The following is a 20,319-nucleotide window of genomic DNA, read 5'->3' as shown; positions in this document are numbered from 1 at the left end:
AATTTTTTTCATGATGGCCAGCACGAAATCAATTCTTATGTAATCCACGTTATTGTGAACCAGGAAGTATAAAGAGCGGTGAAAACGTCATGTAGGGAGGAGGTCGTGGTGGATGGGTGGGTCAAAAAACATAGGACTTTCGCCCAGGAGACCGATGTTCATGTTCCGTGTGAAACCACAAGTCAAAGTTGATTTATTTGTCATGTAACTTCCGTACTTAAGTTACAGCACTTCTAGAGTTATTTTAACCCAAACCACAATCTTTTCTTAAAGCTATCTAATTTGTTTGTTGCCTAAGCCTAACCAAGTCGATCTTTTCCTAAACCTAACTAAGTAGTTTTATTTTGAAAAGACTGTGGTGAAAATTGACACGTGTGTTACTCGTTGCTGGATATTCGCAGGAAAACACGAAAACTATGATGTTGAAAGTCATGCTGAGCGTCACGAAAATAAGGGAAATTCTTGTCTATGTGCACAAATCAAATAAATTACATTTCGTGACTATTTCACGAACTGCTGTGAGACTGTGTTGATACACCGCAGCGCACAGTGTGTTGTACAAACTAATGTCAATAGAAATATTCAGAGGCAAAGCCATAGTTGACTAGTGCCCCATTTGGATGCGCTCACAGCCACAGCATCCCCTCTTCTAATGTGAGCTTGTTTGCCACACATTGGCACTCATTAACAGCTACTGCACTGAGTGGTTGTTGTATTTATAATGTTAATGTGTGATGCAGCTCTAAATGAGCTCTTGTGTCATTAATCTGCTTCTGAGTGTTTTACCCACGGGGTTTATTTGTTCCACCAGTATTAGATCTCTCAATCATATTCACCATATACCCCTAGCAAGTGAAGTGATGATAGTAGCCGATTTGACTGTTATCAGGCCATTAAATAGGCATTTTTCAGTTGCTATAAGCTTCATAGATGTGGGTCATTAGAGGCCTACTACGTTGCAAAAGTGAAAGTGAAACTTAAAAGGAACACGATCTAACATGTTGTAAAACTGAATGAAATGTCACATCTTGAACACACAAAAAAGGCTTCTTTAGGTTTAGGTAACAAAACTTCAACTTTTTTAGGTTTAGGCAAACAAAACTACAACTTCTTTAGGTTTAGGCAAAAAAAACACCATATCATATTTTGGGTTAGAATAACTACGGACACAAAGACAACTACACATTGTTGGTTTCACACAGGATGAAAACTCCGGTCTCCTGGGTGAAAATCTTGTGTTTTTGGTGATCGACCATGTGAACAGATGATAAAACCTACTAGTGGATATAGTAGGCCGCTATTGACCCACATCTATGGGACTTATAGTGACTGATATTGAGTGAAAATAAATAAATGAAGAAGTCAATACTTTCAAGTTATAGCTCAACGTCTAATTGTATTGATAGTTCATTGTCTGGTTGTACTATGGTACAGCATGGGCCCAACAGAGGGCTGTCAATATATTTATCCCTGTAAATGTGCTGCAAGTGCTGATAAAAGCGATTCTGCTGTTTGGTGTCTAAGCAGTGAACCACAGATGCCATTTTTAATGAGTCACTTTAGCACTAGCAGTGGCTGGCACTGAATCCTTCCACTCCAGCACATGCTACCATATTTTACTGTCAGCATCTGCAGAACCAAGCACCCGTGTTCTATCTTTAACAAGTTGGCTTTGAGCTTGACCAGCTGTGACATTTGGTGGAACCGTAGGGACTGCAGACACAGCATACAAGCATTACGCAACCTTCGCTAAATAATTCAGTGTGTGCTATGCATATTATATTGTGCACAGAGTTCCCACTTGTCCCTCAGACTCTGCACTCCATTGGCTGCGCATCCTCATCTGCCGGTGGAAGGGCTTTCAGTCAGGCAAAAATTCACTTCTCACTGTTTTGCAACCGACCCCCACCTCCCTTGACTTATGAGACTGCAGCTAGTACCAGCAGCTGAGTAGTGATTGTACATAAAAACATTGTGGTGGAATGAAAACATAGGGCTTGAGTTGCAGCTGTGCATGTGTGATATCTGATGGGTAGTGTGCACATTTGTGTTATTTTCATGTTTCTAGCTCTAAGTGGACAAAGCAGGAGTAATAGTACAAGATCAAATGTGAGCAATTTGGCTAGTCAAATAAACAGAACTTGGTACAGAACTTTTTGTTAGATTATGGCTGTACTGAATGTCATCTTTTTTTACATTACATGTAGCACGTCTGTTTGTCATGCAGGAGATTGGAGCTTGTGTCTTGTACCAGAGACTTTTTTTTATTAACTGTAACCACAACCTATTCCTAACCTTAACCAAGTGTGTTGTCCTACCTTAACCGTACCTTAGCTACAGTAATTTTTTGCATTTACATAATATAGCTAAATTTTCCATTCACAGATATTGTAAAAGGCGAGAATTTTTAAAATGCTGGCAATTGACACAAAACAATAATTCAACGTAATACAGAGTTTTTTTTGCAGAATGGTCCAATAACGGTGTTCTTGTCTGGTAATAAGGGTGTTCAGCCATAAGGGCATTGATGTTAGGCAGTAAGGCCTGGAACGGTGGGCGTTCCAGTTCATACCAAAGGTGTTGGATGGGGTTTGGATGCCACGGCTCTATGCAGGCCCAGTCAAGTTATTCCACACCAAACTAAAAAAAAAACACAACACGCATTTCTTTCAATACAATAGGATGGAGTCTTGCCCAAATTGTGCCAGACATTTTAATTCACAATAGTGTTTAAAATATAATGCAATTACCCTTAATTGAATCTAAGGAAACTAGGAAAGTACACAAAAGTATGTGGACAGGGGTTTCCACACACTTTTGGCCACATATATCTTAAAGGTGCAGTGTGTAGAATTAGGCGCCATCTACCGGTGAGGTTGCAGATTGCAATCAACTGAAACTTCTCCCATGTGCCGAGCATGTAGGAGAACCAACGCTAAAACGTGAAAATGCGAATGGCCTTATCTAGAGCCAGTGTTGTTGTTGTAGAAACATGGCGGCCGGCTCCGTGAAGAGGACCCGCTCCCTAGGTAGATCGAAACAGCTCAATGTAAGGTAATAAAAACACAACAATTCTTATTTTCAGGTGATTATAAACTAAAGATAACATACTTTCCATTTCCGCAAATAGATCCCTAAATATTACACACTGTTCCTTTAAACCTGCAAATAATTACACTAAATGCTAATGCGGAAGGTGCAAAGAGCCGCACTTTAGGCACAAGACTACGTGTATCACTCCACGTACATGTGATAACTACTGTGCCATTATCATTTCCTCACATGATCAAAAATAGGCACACCATTAAGAAATGTGACACATAATTACCGGCTGCTATAGTTAGTACTGAGTGCTGTTTTTCCTTACTGCAGCCTCTAGTCAGTGGGCAGAATTAATCTTTTATTTCCTGGCAGTTATGTGGGCAGCAGACTCTGGAGCTGGACAGTTAGAACCCAAATAAATCTGGTGTTTTCAAAAGAAAATGTGTCTCGTGGCTCACTAAGTACAAACACTGGAAGGGGGGATATCATTACCCCAGCCTCATTTATTTCTTCAAGGAGTCCTGTGTATGGCTGTTTACCAATTGTATGGGAATAAATAGTCACCTGTCAGAGAATTTCAAGGATTATTAGTATTTGGGTTTGACAATCTGGGTGAAATGGCATTTATTTTGTAAAGCACACATGCTTTTCTCGCCTTTTGGTATTTGGATGGCGTGCTGCGAGCTCAGTAGCAATCATGCTGTGGAATTTTTGAGTTGAAAGCTTAGCAACCCTTTTTGTGGATATGATAGCCAGTTGAATTTAGTGACAGTTCTCCCTCAAGTAAGATCAACCATGTTTCATTATAAGTACAGTATGTCCTCATGTGGCTGTCATGTGAATGATCTTCAAGGAACACAAGGCTGTCACTGCGCTGTGTGTGGTAAATGAGGGGGGGGGGGGGGGGGGGGGGGGGGGGTGTGTTGGTGTCTGTATCTTCTGCAGATGTTATGAGCAGCTAAACTGGTCCTGCAGCTTACTACTTGTTCACTTTAAAGCAGCAGTGGGCAAGATTGGAGCAAATATGATTAAAAGTTATTTTTATAAAACGGTCACTATATCCTGACAGTAGTGCATGAGACAGGTAATCTGAAAAAAATCATTTGCTTCCGTGTCCTCCGGTGCTCCTAATGGCATCTGCAAGATTTCACAGACTGGAAAAAAACAAACAATCAGAGCTGATCTTGAGCCTTGCTGTCTCTGAGCGGCTGTCAATAAATCGTGAACTCCAATCAAACGGACAAACTAGGCAGCGCTGATCAAATGTTAATAAACATTCTGTTACTATAATGCCTATATGTACACCTAATGTTCTGTTTAGCTGTAAAATGAGAAAGTTTGTGACCATCCACGTTGAAATCAGTTGAGGAAATACCAAGACCCGCCTACCAGCCGGAGCAATTAGCTGTTTAGCTGTCTCATGTTACAGCTAAACAGTACACTGCAAGATGATAATTCAAACATTTTACATGAGAATTAGGCATTACAGTAACAGAATATTGATTCATATTTGATCAGTGCTGCCTAGTTTAACCGTTTGATCGGTGTTTGTGAGTGATTGACAGGTGCCTTCATCCAGAGCCATGAGGAAGTTTTCTCTCAGAACTCTTGAATTACAATATGCTGAAAGGTTATTATGGAAATTTCGCCCAGTGATGCCAAAAACATTCAGCCTACTGCAGGTAACTAGCTAGCTAAATAGCAAGCCGTGACTGGCCCTGTCTGTGAAAATGCACCTGTGTGTATTTATATTCAGCTCAGCCTCTGACTGAGAAACTTTCAGTCAGTTCCCTCCAGCCTCTCTTCTTCGCCCTCTCGTCTCTGTACGTTGCATCTAATCACGTCTTCCTATTGACTTCCCTTGACTCTAAAATTTGCTTGTCATTTTCTCTGAAAACACAGTTTGATCCAGAGTGACAATACAATGAGCCTCATGCAAGCACATTATCGTATTCGTATCCTAAACTGCTTTAAAGGTTCCATATATGGGATTCAGAGCATTGATACCATAGCAGACAACTACTGGCTATGTAAAGATATAGAGGAGTAATGTCTACCTGAGCACTTTCCCTCTGTGTGTGTTGTAATCAGAGCTTCCCTGTGCTTTTCTGACATAGCTAGGTAATAACCACTCTGCACTGCTCTTATACGGGGGTTACTGCTGATAACGCCATCCTCACCGAGAGCGTCATCGTGGAAGCGTAACGCCCACCCTCTGGTTCCCCCTCAGGTTAACACTGTTAGCTCTGTCAGCACTGTTGCCGTCGTTTGCACTGTTAGCTGCACAAACGTATAATTGCTTGTTTCAGTCCGATGAATGGCAGCTGTTCATGAGGAGGTGCGTGTTCGTGAGATTTGATCATATTTGATGCACATAAAATTGCCATATCGTGTTCCGCTCTGTTTGTGGGCAAGTTTCAATCACAAAAATGAGAGAAGTGAGAAGAAAACTTGCACACTAAAGAGCTTCTGACGTCCGATATCAGCAGACCAAAAAGGTATATTCATCAGTGTCAGTATAGGTATTAGAGGACCTGAAACAATAAAAAAATGTGAAAAGCACAGCTGCCAATGCCGTGTCATCAGAGCAGCGATGTAATGTGCCAGTCACAAACATAAAGAGAGAGCAGTTTGACATAAAGTTAAACACTAAAGCAGAGTGGTCCATGACTAATATGAGGGGCGGTCAAGATGGATGTGACAGTCAAGGATGATGTTAGACAAGAGACTATTACAGCCTTCAGTAGGTGATGGTCCATTGCCCGGGTGCAACGGAGGTTGATACTGGGCAGAAACCTGCAGACCATTAAGACATTACGACTCTTAACCCTTTGAACCCCAGGCTGTTTCAGGTCGTTTTTTTTGCTCCAGTCACATTGTACTCACTTTGGCCTTGTTTTCCACTGCAATATACAGTAAGTACTGCATCTCTATGGAAACAGCACAATGATCACATGCAGTTCAGGCAAGTTTTGTTAATAGTCTGTTTATTGTAAATACTGTATATACTGCTCCTATTTTTATACTTCCTTCTATTTAAATGGTTCATATTTTGTTACACTTTGTTTAGCTCTTTTTTAATGTGTTAGCTGATGCATCTTGTTTTTTGCACTATCCCCTTTGCTGCTGTACACTGCAAATTTCCCCACTGCGGGACTAATAAAGGACTATCTTATCTTATCTTAAGTCATAGTCAAGTCAGCACACTGACACACTGACAGCTGTTGTTGCCTGTTGGGCTGCAGTTTTCCATGTTATGATTTGAGCATATTTTTTATGCTAAATGCAGTACCTGTGAGGGTTTCTGGACAGTATTTGTCATTGTTTTGTTTTGTTAACTGATTTCCAATTATACATATATGCATACACTCGCATAAAGCAGCATATTTGTCCGCTCCCATGTTGATAAGAGTATTAAATACTTGACAAATCTCCCTTTAAGTTACATTTTGAACAGATACAAAATGTGTAATTATTAAGTTGCGATTAATCACGATTAACAACGATTATGACAATTATATCAATCGATTGACAGCCCTAGTTTTTTACAGGACCTGGTTACAGCACAAATAAAAAATGTAAATGAGACGTAGATGTAGAGAAAGGCAGACCATCTGTACACGACTTGTACCACAGGTCTGGATCACTCAAGAATTTGTATGAGAAAACTGGAGAACGCCACAGACTTTCTTAAATCATTCCTACGTGACACTCTAGAACAAATCTGTTTGTATGAGTATTCCCTGCATGAAGCCCAATAGCTGAAATGGGGCTGCATATTAAGTGATTGTGCATCTCTCATACAAGGACACAAGCTTCCCTTCCGTGGCTCACTGTTCTTTTCAACACAAAAGCTGTCAGAGTATTGAGAGGTTTAAAGGAGGAGAGGAAGGGATGATTTCATTGGTTACGACTAATACCAGCCTCTGCCAGAAACACTTCATTTTTAACAATATTTTTAAATCAATCCTGTTTCTAAGTGAAACGCAGTTTTGACCATTACATGGTCATCATATTTCTGGCGAACATCAGTGAAGATAATGACAGATATTGATCTCAATACCTTAAATTGCGCTGTAAGGAGAAATACATAAGGGAAACATTATATTTACTTGCCTTAAAATAACACACGCGATAGCTGCAGTGGTAGCATGGCGTGTACAGTGACCATTATTTAATCCATATGAGTCCACCTAAGTTGCAGATTTAAGCGTGGCAGGAAAAAAGCCAAGGCATTTCATTATTCATCGGGTTACAGACGTAGGACATTACTTATACATTAGAGCCTTAGCTTGTTCTTTTTCAGCTACGGACTTTTCATTATTTAAGGAGACAAGTGCAGAGCAGTGCAGAGACCTATGGTAATGTTTTAAAGATCACAGGAATGAGTTCCTTTTTATCAGCTCTAAATATTAATTTCTCTCTCAAAGGCATGCACTGATTTGAGGTTTAACACCGCTGGGCATCAAATGGAAATGATTTTGATATTTTGAAAATGACCTCATCGGAGACACATATATATTTGGAGGGTAGTTTTTGCCAGTGGTTCCTTATTTCTTTCACTGTAAGTGGGCTATTTCAAGCAATTGCAACACAGCACATAAGAGAATTGTTTAACGCTCAGTAGTACATCAAATTTTAGTTGAGATCAGGACATTCAAAACAACCAGCACAGTCCGCTGAGACTGGAGTACACCATTCTTAAAGGACTATATTGTTCTCCCTTTTGTTTTCATCACTATTTCTTTTATGTGACAGTGAAGGTGATAATGCAGCCGCCACATTTGATCACAACAGGGGGAACTTTGTGGACCGTTGGGGAAGTCTATTCCTCAGGGTGCAGAGTGCCATCCAAACACAGCGTCAGCAGCTGTTTGGGATTAACCAGGAGGAGTTCAGTAAAGACAGCTGTGCTTACTTGTAAAGCTATTCATTACTATATGAATCCCAGTGGCATTGGATAACCCCAGAGACCCAGGACCCTCACACACATACACACACACGCACACACACACACACTGCATTCTTTGTTTACACTGCCAGCCAGACCAACAGATATTTACAGAGAGACAGACCACCCGACTCAACTGTTATCAGGCCATTAAATAGGCGTTATCAGTCACTTTAAGCACCATAGATGTGGGTCATTAGGGGCCTACTACACCTACTATGTTGTAAAAGTGAAAGTGAAACTTAACAGTAACACGTTCTAACATGTAAAACTGAATGAAACATTACGTTTTGAGCACAAAGAAAAAGGCTTCTTTAGGTTTAGGCAACAAAACTACAACTTTAGGTTTAATTGTTGTTTTCACATGGATGCGAACTCCAGTCTCCTGCATGTGAACCCCGTGTTTTATGTCCCATCCACCGCCCCCAACCACCATGTCTGATGGAGTTTCACAATGTCTATACTAAGGCACCTGACTTCCACTTCTGCTCCTGTCATAATTACTGCAGTCACTAGAGGTCGCTTTCATCTTCTTTTGGTGATCTAACATGTGAATAGATGATAGAACCTGTTAGTGGGTGTAGTAGGCCCCTACTGACCCACATCTATGGGGCTTTTAGCGACTGATAACGCCTATTTAATAGCCAACAACAGTTTATTCGGCTGGCAGTGCATTTCTATCCAATTTAAACCTTCATGTCCCGCTGAGTGTTAATGCTCTCATTCCACCAGAAAGCCTTAAAACAATTCAGAAAAAGAACAGATGTTGAGATCTATGTAGCCACAGTTTCATGGGCATGGGAGAAAACGTTACAGAACTGTTTTGCGAGACAACAACAAAAGGATGCTTTGTCAAAATCGAAGAATACATTTATTATTCAGAGCACTCAGGTAAGAACGTTGCACTATCAGAGCGCTAAATATATTTTGAATTTACTGTATGAACGATTCTGTCAGTAGAAGGAGGAGCGCCGAAACAGCTGTTTACGGCTTGCTCTCTCTCTCTCTCTCTCTCTCTCTCTCTCTCTCTCTCTCTCTCTCTCTCTCTCTCTCTCTCTCTCTCTCTCTCTCTCTCTCTCTCTCTCTCTCTCTCTCTCTCTCTCTCCCCAGCTCTCTCATTACAACCATAAAAAAGCAGGCTTAGATACCAAATGATGTGTTCTGTCTGTCTGTCTATCCATCTACTCCAGTCAGTTTCAGAACTACGGACAGCGCCGCTCCCACTATAGTCACATGTATCTCGGCCAATAATTTCGTTGTTTTTGCTATTTTTTAGGGCTGTAAATATTTAATCACGATGAATCACATGATCGTCCATAATTAATCGTGATTAATTGTAAATTAATCGCACATTTTTTGATCTGTTCAAAATGTACCTGAAAGGGAGATTTATCAAGTATTTAATACTCTTATCAACATGGGAGTAGGCAAATATGCGTGCTTTATGCAAATGCATACATATATTTATTATTGGAAATCAATTAACAACACAAAACAATGACATATTGTACAGAAACCCTCACAGGTACTGCATTTAGCATACTAAATATGTATGGCAAACTCAAGCCCAACAGGCAACAACAGCTGTCAGTGTGTCAGTGTGCTGACTTCACTATGACTTGCCCCAAAATGCATGTGATTATCATAAAGTGGGCATGTCTGTAAAGGGGAGACTCATGGGTACCCATAGAACCCATTTTCATTCACATATCTTGAGGTCAAAGGTCAAGGGAGCCCTTTGAAAATGGCCATGCAAGTATTTCCTTGCCAAAATTTAGTGTACGTTTTCGGCATTATTTAGCCTCGTCACGACGAGCTAGTATGATATTGATATGCCTTAGGTTTTTCTAGTTTCATATGATGCCGATATCATCACTATAGCTTTAAAACTGAGCCTGCTACCACTTCTGGAAGATAGGCTGTGTTAATGCATTAAATAAATTAGTGTCGTTCAAATTAATTTGAGTTAACGTGTTATTGTGGCGTTAACGTTGACAGCACTAATCTCGGCCAATAATTTTAATGTTTTTGCTATTTGCCTATAGATACATAAAGCTTAAACAATATGGTTTGGCTTGTTTAAAGTACAAATTTTGAGAATAAACAGATAGAATTCAGTCTTTTATTCATACAAAAATTTGTCAGACTCCAAAAGTTACCTCGGCTGTCTGTGTAGGAGGAGACAAGTTCCTTCAAAAAATTAATATGTCTCTACAAATATGTTATAATAAAATGATAGTCCCTGACACTACTCATTACAGAAAAAAATGCCTTATCCTCTTTAACCCTCTAAGACCCACAATAGATCTGTTTTTGTCTTTTTTAGGGGGGTCAGGGGATCTTTAGGGGGAGATAGCAGGTCAACAATAGATGCCACATAGAAGTGGTGTAAATCATCTGAAAGCTGGGAACCTGAAGATTAATTTAAGATGCAGCTCAGCACTGTGTGTCAAGTTGTTATAGTCATATATCAGAATTAAACATGAATTAATGAATTAAAATAAACTGAAAGACAGTAAAGTCAGTCGGGATCACGGGCCTCAGAGGGTTAATATTTTCACATGCACTTTATTTTCTAGAAATTTCTTCAAATTTGATGAAAACAACAACCGATGAGAAACTTCCCATCATCTTGATCCATGTGTACAGCGTGGTCATTATAAGCTGACACTCCGTCCCACAGTCCAAAGACTCTAAATTGCCCGTAGGTGTGAATGTGAGTGTGAATGGTTGTCTGTCTCTATGTGTCAGCCCTGTGATTGACTGGTGACCTGTCCAGGGTGTACCCCTCCTCCTGGGATTGGCTGTAACCCTCCGCTTATCCGCGACCCTCAGGGTTAAGCGGGTAATGAACAGAGAGATGAATGGACTTTTCTATTACTCTGCTGATAAGTTTGAGCCACCTCAACTTACAGTACTGCTCATGTGCTAAGCTTTTGGTATTGTTGACTTTACTACGTTTTAATAGTTCATGTTTGTGTTTATTTAAGGGGGATTAGCTCTCGCTGCAGAATCCTTGTCGCTGCTCGGATTCTTTGAGAGCTCCCTCAAAGAGCAGAGCTTTTTCCACAACACTGGTGACAGTGTTTGAGCTGCAGTTAAGATGAATGTCACAAGTGGTTTTCATTTTGTCTCTGAGACTCCTCATTTGGAACAATCTTTGGCCTGCGGTCCCTCGACAATAGATTTATACACACTGCCTGTCTCATGTGATGATATCTAGGACTGTGATGGGCACATAAGGTCAGAAAAGGAACAATCAGGCTTCTTTGTTGCTTTGGACAAAAACATCATAAACTACAATATTGGACAAAGTTACATTCTTACCATTTGTTGTCTGGGGACCATTAATATCTGTACAAAAAGTATTTACAATCCAATCAGTAGATATTGAGATATTTCACTATGGGTATAATGTTTTCGGATTGTCGTCTGTCCCATTCTCGTGAATGGGATATCTGAGGAACAACTGGAGGGAGTTTATTCAAAATTGGCACAAACGTCCGCTTGGACTCAAGGATGAACTGATTAGATTTTAGTGTTCAAAGGTCATTGTGACTTCACAAAACACATTTTTTGGCCATAACTCAATAATTATGACAATAACACGCAAATGTCAAACAGAATAAAATGATGAAGTGATGACATTTTGGACAGACAGGGATGTAAACTGAAACTTGACGGCGGTAATTCAAACTTATATCATAATATATCACATGTCTACCACTTCTTTACAAATTAAAAACAAAATTAATTATTTTCTGTATACTCACACAGTCTAGGATATGTCAATAAGCAACAACGTTGATTTTATTGCGTTGCATCAAACGCGTAATACAGCAGCCATGCCCCTAGTGGAAACCAGGAAAATAGCATGCATTTGCCCCATAGGGCAAACATGAGAAAATCAGGGCCAGAAAGCCCAGGCTCTAGATTGAAAGCCTGATATAATAGAATGCATGACTTTATGCTGTAATGGCTATGGGATCAACTATTGTGGTTTTAATGGGTTTCAATGGGGAACAATGTCCCCAAAGTTCGGTATTTGGCTACACAGTTTATTATATACGTATTATAGGAACTGAGGCTGAACTTCCAAAATTTTGAAAGACAAAAAAAAAAAAAATCACACCCTTTTTAAAATTAAAAATTAAAAAGACAAAAAATGTGCCAAGTAATGCACAAGAGTTATGTGCTCTAGGAATATTGTGAGTTGTTGGTGATGGAAATGTCTTCACTTTCCAGGGCCAGACCATTCACAGTTGAATAACCTAATTGTCAAATAAGCTGAACAAAAGAGAAATATTGATTGTTTCCATCTGTGTTTCTGTTTTCAGGCAGCATATTGAGAATTACAATTGTTAATCAGTATGAGAGGGACACATTTGCTGTGGTCATGCTGTATTTTGACCTGTACACGTCTGCATGCATCCATTTAATATTCAGATTATTTGTGCATGCTATTGTGTTGACACAAAGGTATTATCGTGACAATGCCCCATACCGTGACATTTGAGGGGGGCTACGTTTCTGAATGTTTGGCTCTGACACAAAACAAACAATGCTGTCTCGTCCAGTCAGTCCAGCTCTGTAGGGAAGATGCTTCCCTGTCGGAGCCACGCAGCGCTCTTCCCCTCAACACAGATCACCCTGTGTTACCTACAAGATGAAAAATTTAGGCCTTCCCTTTGTGTTTGTCTGGCAGTGAAATCTCACTTTTGATTCTCACAGTTAATCACATTAAATTACAGTTGCACAAACTTGTGCCTGTCTGGCTGTCTGCATTGTTACTGCTAATTTAATCTGAGGAAAGATTGAGGCTTAGAAAGCGTTTGTTTCTTAATGGCATCTTCACAGTTCAAAATAGAGTCGGGATGGCTGCTTCGGCTGGTTTTCACCTTGAAGTTGTCTTTTTCTGGAAAACCTTTCTAAATTCAATTTCCTTCATACCGATGTTTTTTTTTCTTTGTTCGCTCTGTTTCTATTCACAGACTCCGAAGTCATCTACAGGAACAGTGATGGCCACGTCATCAAGTTCAACATCCTCACAAACGAAACAGAGATTGTCCTGACAAACACAACATTTGTAAGTAGACTTGTTTGTCACACTGTATATTAAGTTATGAAGATTTATCACAGCGTAAATGCGATCATAATGATTGACATTGCAAACAGTAAGTATATCTTTCTTTCTCTCTAATTTCCATTAGATCAATTTCAACGTGGCAAAGTATTCTGTCTCCCCTGATCTGAAATATGTGCTCTTCGCCTATGATGTGAAACAGGTACGTTTCTCAAGTGTTTTTCATGTTTTTCACATCTCTGTCATGGTGAGACTCTGCACTCATTCCTAAATATAGTATATGGAATGTGTAACAGATAGTGTACTCACTCAGATGATGAAATGCAATCAGATGATTCTCTAGGAATCTCTTCAGTTGGTTTTCATGTAGTTTCATTCTTATTCTGGGTTTCTGTGTAACGTCATCAGAGAGATGTATGATTATCTCTGTTGATCCAGTTTGTTTGCTTGCTTCCATGGATGCAGAAGGCTGAGTTTGCATGCCAATTTGTTTCATATGTGGTAGCAGGGTGTCAAAATGAGCCGTGGACGGGTTCACACCGGCCAAAACAAAAACAGACGTTCCGCACCGGAATGGAAATTTCAAAGGAGAACATACTGGCTGTAGCATTGTTGTCAGAGAAGCCAGTATTTTTAGCATGTTTCCTTAATCTGTGATGACATATCATGGTACTTTTATGATTTATTACAGTAAATATATTACATTTTGGTCCTTTAATCTGCATAAATCACAAAAGCAATGATTGGAAAATGTTCAATATTCCAAAATGGAATCTCTGTAAGCTCAGAGAGCAGAATTAGCTATTAGCTCCAGCGACCTGGTCAGAGCTATGCATGGTGCAAAGTACTGGAAGTTAATGGATAGTTTTGCACAGAACCTGGTGAGGAATAAACACTAGTTTTAAAGTAAGACAGCTCACACTGTTACTGTGTGTTTAAGGCTGTTTCATGAAGAACGCTTGTCTCTGTGATCAATACTTTGGTGATCAGTTCAATGTGTGGTTAGAGTTTCAGTGTGGGATTTGGTGACAGCTGATCGAGGTAGCAAACAGATGGCTTTGGATGGAAAATACATCATATATTTTGAGGATACAGCAGGATTTTCATACAAACTAACATTAATACAAGATAGAGGGGTTCTGTGTACTTAAAAGCAAATAACAGGAATTTCATACGGATTATTTTTGTGCTTATGTTATTTAGTTGAGAGGGGGGCTTTTGTGCTTTTACCCTGTGCTGCCGGTTGATGTTTTGTTACACTCACAGTTCATTTCTCACTACCTGAACTAGATCTATCTTTGTTATCATTCTAGCTGCTGTTTCTCACTGCAGTCCCATGTGTCATGTTAACAATTGGTTAGAAATTGAAAGGACAGGTGTTGCATACAAATTTACATGTAAACCGTATATGACTGGTTTCCAGTAAGTTGCTCCATTTCCAAATGTTGATAATTACCATAATTAAGCGATCATGAGATGAGTACAGTGCAGCATGGAGCAAACCCCCAGACAGACAAATAAGACACATCAGTTGTACATACAAGACAAAAAACAAAACACATCACAACTAACCATACATAACACATTAAAAAAATACCTCCTGTCCTCTGGATTTACTTCTCCTTAGCAGCACATTAATTATTATTTAGCGACAAGATGGATTGATGAACAAAAGCGTTCTTCAGCCTGATGCGATCAAATGGAGGGACTCTAAATCGCCTCTTGGAGGGCAGATGTTGATATTCCCCATTTAAAACATGCAAGGGATCAGAAGGGAGGCTGTTGGCAAGTGTGAGCATGCTCTTGTTGTGAGCTGCTTGAAAGGAGGGTGTCGCAGGTTGGCCAATTGGCCAACTCTGAATCACTGATCTGAAAAATAGAAAAATAATCTGGCTCCTGGCTCCAAAAGATCTGAGTCTGCGAAGAAAGTAAATACGCTGCTGTGTCTTCTGACAAATAAATTCAATTGTCATTCATTATTATATATTCAGTATCATTTAATATTAATAATCAATATTTGAGTTACTTTCATTTTAGTCAATAAATTGAATTCAATGCATTCATGCTCATATTTTGAAAATTTCGTACACAACTGGCACCAGCTGGAATCTAGAAGGACTCTAATTACCTTTAAAAAGTCTTATCTGTCAAAGTATAGAAAGTACATCTTGTGTCAGCCATCCCCTCCACTTCACCAGGTTTCACTGTTGTGAAAAGGACTTCGGGATGATATTTGAGACTAAGCAGACCATTCGTGTACCATAAGAGTACTATCTTGAGATGTTAAGATGTTCAAAAAGCAGGTGACTTTCCATCCCTCCTATCACTCACATCTTGTGTTGTACTTGGCTGTAAAAAATTACATCCCAAGGCTTATAAAGACAAAGCTATGCTGAAATACGCTGTCAGGGTTGAATAAGCATCTACACCCATGGTCCTGTGTAGAGCTTGATACATTTTGACGAGAGCGCAGCAGGGCGAGTTTGAACCATAATTACCAGCTTTCCATCAGCAAAGAGTGGATGCAAAATGAGATATGCAAATTGGACCCTCCACTCTGGAAAGGATCAACTGTGAGGATTAGTGGCAAGGCGATTAATCAGGACTGATTTGCATAGTTTGCATGAAGGGTTAGTCTTGCAATTTGGAACAATACGGCCGATAGCCACAAGTCCAGTTTATTTGTAGCACAAGGTTATGTTGGGGGAAGAATGTAGTGGTGTTGCTGGTCTATTTCTAATCTAATTTCTGAAGTTTTTGTAAGTTCCAGTAATTGACTAAAACATGTGCAAATTGACAATTACATTATGAGCTTGTGATATGATAATACCTTGCATGAGGAGATATTTTTAGGATAAATCATTTTAGCTTTAAGAAGAAAAGAGTTAGCTTCAACCAGAGAAGGAGATTTGAGGCTTCATTGGAGAGGCTCGAGACGCAACAATGAGGACTTGCAAGTCGATTTGTACTTGAATATGTGGACGTGAAACTTGATTTACTCGAGACTTGAGTACCTGAGGACTTGACTTGGTGACCCATAAATATTGAAACAAGACTAAGAGAGTCTACAGTCATGCGTGCAGCTCTGTGAGGCTGCACAACGGCGCTATGAGCTAAACATCAGTTTGGAAACATGGTCGCAGTGACAATGTTTACATGCTGATCTCAAGCAGGTAGAATTGTTTAACATGTTCACCATTTTTTGCAGTTTTGGCATGCAAATATTTGCTAATTAGCACAAATGACAAAGTACAGGCTGATGGAAATGCCATTAGTTTTGCAGGTATTTGGTCGTATTGGACAAGTTATAATTTAGACCTGATGATGGTGCTGGAGATAAAGTCAGTGGATCACCAAAGTGATTACAATTCACCTTGAAGGGATCATGAATGTGTGCCAAATTTCATGGCAATCCATCCAATAATAAAGGAAAAGTCAGGGGATCACCAAAGTCATCAGGATGGATCCTCTGGGTACAATGAATGTCCGTACAAAACGACTTGGCAGTCCATCCAGTAGTATAAATATGTTTCACTCTAGACTATGGACCGACCAACCGACAGACCGGGATTGCCATCCCTCGAGCCATGCCAGGAGCACGGCTAAAACGCTGTGCTGTGGAGCCAAACTGCTGTAAATATTTAATATCATAATGGGGATGCCAAATACACACTTGTAATTATGGCTGCTGGCAACAGAATAAAATGAGAAAAACTCATAAAATTTAGATAAGAGAAATTAGTCTTTCATTTTGAGATTAATTAGCCTAAACACATGAGTGGTTTAATAGTTTACTACTTTCATTTCCAGCAGAGACTCTTTTCCAAATGATTCTGACACACAGATCTGTATTTACTTCAATTTCTCATTTTACTTATTGAGCTTTTATATAATATATATATATATATATATATATGAAGTTATATATTTCATCTCATGCTGTCTGCCACAGTTAAAGTTGAATTCAAATGTATATCCTTTAAGGTTGTCAATCGATTAAAATATTTAATTGTGACTAATTGCATGATTGTCCATAGTGAATTGCGATTAATCACACATATTTTATCTGGACAAAATGTACCTTAAAGGGAGATTTGTCAAGTATTTAATACTCTTATCAACAAGGGAATGGACAAATATGCTTTTGCAAATGCATGTATATATTTAGATATTATTGAAAATCAATTAACGTCACAAAACAATTACAAATATTGTCCAGAAAGCCTCACAGGTACTGCATTTAGCATAAAAATATGCTCAAATCATAACATGTCAAACTCAAGCCCAACAGCCAATAACAGCTGTCAGTGTGTCAGTGTGCTGACTTGACTATAACTTGCCCCAAACTGCATGTGATTATCATAAAGTGGACATGTCTGTAAAGGGGAGACTCGTTGGTACCCATAGAACCCATTTTCACTCACATATCTTGAGGTCAGAGGTCAAGAGACCCCTTTGAAAATGATCATGACAGTTTTTCCTCGCCAAAATGTAGTATAAGTTTGGAGCGTTATTTAGCCTCTTTTGCAACAAGTTAGTATGACACGGTTGGTACCAATGTATTCCTCAGGTTTTTTAATTTCATATGATACCAGTATATTCACTCTAGCTTTAAAACTGATGCAAAAAAAGCCTGCTACAACCTCCGAAAGATTGGCGGCCCATTGGATTTTTAAGAGGTTAATCGAAAATCGCAAGTTGCGTAAATGCGTTAAAGAAATTAGTGTCATTAAAACAAATTTCCATTATCGCGTTAACTTTGACAGGCCAAATATCCTTTTATAAATCTGTAGCATTCTGACACTTAAAACTATATTTGATGAGTTGACAGTGAGAACGGGTTGCACATTCAGAATATGTGACTCGATTGAGGTTGTACGGCAGTGTGCAACGCATGGCCTCTTGCCTGTTTCCTGCCAGCTCTGTGCGTTGTACACAAACCAACAACAGTTCGCGCAGTCTACAACGTCTACTTTTAAACATTATGAAGGACTTGGATATGCCCAAATATTGCAACAATGATCTTTTCAAGAAGATGTTTGAAGGAATGAAAGAGGGAGGCTGTGTTTGCATAGTCGAACAAGTCCACTACCAGTAAAAAATAAATTACTTGACTTGCAAGTCATGTATCATAACCCCGAGACGAGAGTTGGACTTGATCAAAAAGACCTACAAACAGCTCTAGCTTCAACAGTACACTTTCAATGTACAGTGCAATACACTGTAACCCATTCTTCCTTTATGTATTTATTTAACTATCCTTGTTATCTACCTGGCAGCACGCTGACGTGAAATAAACCAACAACCTTGAGCTTGACACCTGTGTGATGAAGAGTAATAATAAGAACCGTTCCTCTCCGGAAAAAATAAATTACTTTTATAATAGGTTCATTTCCGGTGCACTGAATGAAATAAAACATTCATCAACACTTTGTGCCCAATTTCAGCGCCTTAGTAGAGATGTGACAGTGTGTGAGTTTGATTCTTGTTTTTTTCCCCACTTTCTTACATTTAATTGTTTGTTTTGGTTTGGATATTACAGTATGTTTTGTTATATTCCGAACAAGTTATGAAGAAATAATAGTGCATAATGTTCTGGATACGTTACCACAAAATTGTTTGTTGTCAGCAGTAATAGTAGCATTGCCTTGAGCTTCATCTGCCGTCAAAGTAAAGATATATAAAAACTAAGTTTTACTTGTACATAAAGCTTAATTGTTCTGGTGCACAGCCAAATCCACACTGTAGGTATGACATTATGCAGTGTGGAAAACGCATGACCATCGCTGGGCAGAAACAGAGGATTGGAACAGCTACAGTCATGGTCTCTGTCCAAGATATGTATGAGGTAGCTGGGACAACCTAAGACCTGATCAGTCAGGAGGAGACAGAGACAGGAAGCAGATAAACGCCTCTGTTGTGGCTTCATCTTGTGATGTTACATCTGTTTGTGTCTACCATAAAACAAATATAGACACAGAAAAACAACTAAATAGTTTTTTGTAATATAATTTCTAAGGACATTTCAAATCAGATGGAAGAAACATATTAAAAGAGATCTGTTTTTTCTGTTATTAGGTCTGTTAAGGTTAACGCAATAATAATGCGTTAACGCTGACTTGTTTTAACTCCACTATTTTCTTTTAATGCATTCAAGCAACTTGTGATTTTTAGGTTGTAGCGGGCTCAGTTTAAAAGCTAAAGTGAAGATACTGGCATCATATGAAACTAGAAAATCTAAGGATTGGTAACAACCATGTCATACTAGTTTGTCGTGAAGGAGGCTAAATAATGCTCCAAACTTACGCTAAATTTTGGCAAGGAAATTTATAAGTGATAAGAAAACAGATTTCAGCTTGTAAAGTTTGTTCTTTATTAAACCAGAATATACCACAGCTATGAATATGCACAGCTGTTCGATTTTTCTTATTTGAGTAGCGAGATGTTCATTCTGTCTGTATAATTTATGAAGTTTCAGTACAGCTTGTATGGACGCTGCTGACAGCGGTGAAAACAATGTGTATTTTATTTATGACAAAGGCTTAGCCAGAGATACAGATGAAGGCAAAATGTGCTGAATGTGAAATCCTTCCAGAGCAACACAAGAGATGGTCAAAAGCCTCTTGGAAAAACCTAAGGAATCCATTGGTACCAACCATGTCATACTAGCTTGTCACGAAGGAGGTTAATAATGCTTACGCTAACTTTTGGCGAGGAAACACAGGCATGGCCATTTTCAAAGGGGTCCCTTGACCTCTGACCTCAAGATATGTGAATGAAAATGGGTTCTCTGGGTACCCACGAGTCTCCCCTTTACAGACATGCCCACTTTATCATAATCACATGCAGCTTTGGGGCAAGTCATAGTCAAGTCAGCACACTGACACACTGACAGCTGTTGTTGCCTGTTGGGCTGCAGTTTGCCATGTTATGATTTGAGCATATTTATTATGCTAAATACAGTACCTGTGAGGATTTCTGGACAATATTTGTCATTGTTTTGTGTAAATATATACAGACATTTACATAGAGCATGCATATTTGTCCACTCTAGTGTTGATACAATTATTAAATACTTGATTAATCTCCCTTTAAGGTATATTTTGAATGGATGAAAAATGTGCAATTCATTTGTGATTAATCGCGATCAATCGACAGCCCTAGTTCACACAAAAGTATTTTTTTCAGTTGTAAATACAGTAAATACAAATGTTCTATGCCAATATATTTCATCTATTTTCCC

At 39.1% G+C, this 20,319-nt stretch overlaps 1 protein-coding gene across 2 annotated transcripts in view; it reads left to right on the top strand.

Annotated features, from left to right (window-relative positions):
- Positions 1-20,319, top strand: part of dpp10 (dipeptidyl peptidase like 10) — a 226,039-nt gene that overhangs the window by 152,969 nt on the left and 52,751 nt on the right. For both annotated transcript variants that reach the window (XM_074658563.1, XM_074658564.1), the window contains exons 4-5: positions 12,985-13,079; positions 13,204-13,278. In XM_074658563.1, the coding sequence (XP_074514664.1) occupies positions 12,985-13,079; positions 13,204-13,278 (170 nt within the window). The remainder of the gene's footprint in view (positions 1-12,984; positions 13,080-13,203; positions 13,279-20,319) is intronic.

Source organism: Sebastes fasciatus, chromosome 14 (genome assembly GCF_043250625.1).
Source record: "Sebastes fasciatus isolate fSebFas1 chromosome 14, fSebFas1.pri, whole genome shotgun sequence".
Lineage (NCBI taxonomy): Eukaryota > Metazoa > Chordata > Actinopteri > Perciformes > Sebastidae > Sebastes > Sebastes fasciatus.
This window is presented reverse-complemented; position numbering and strand designations above follow the sequence as displayed.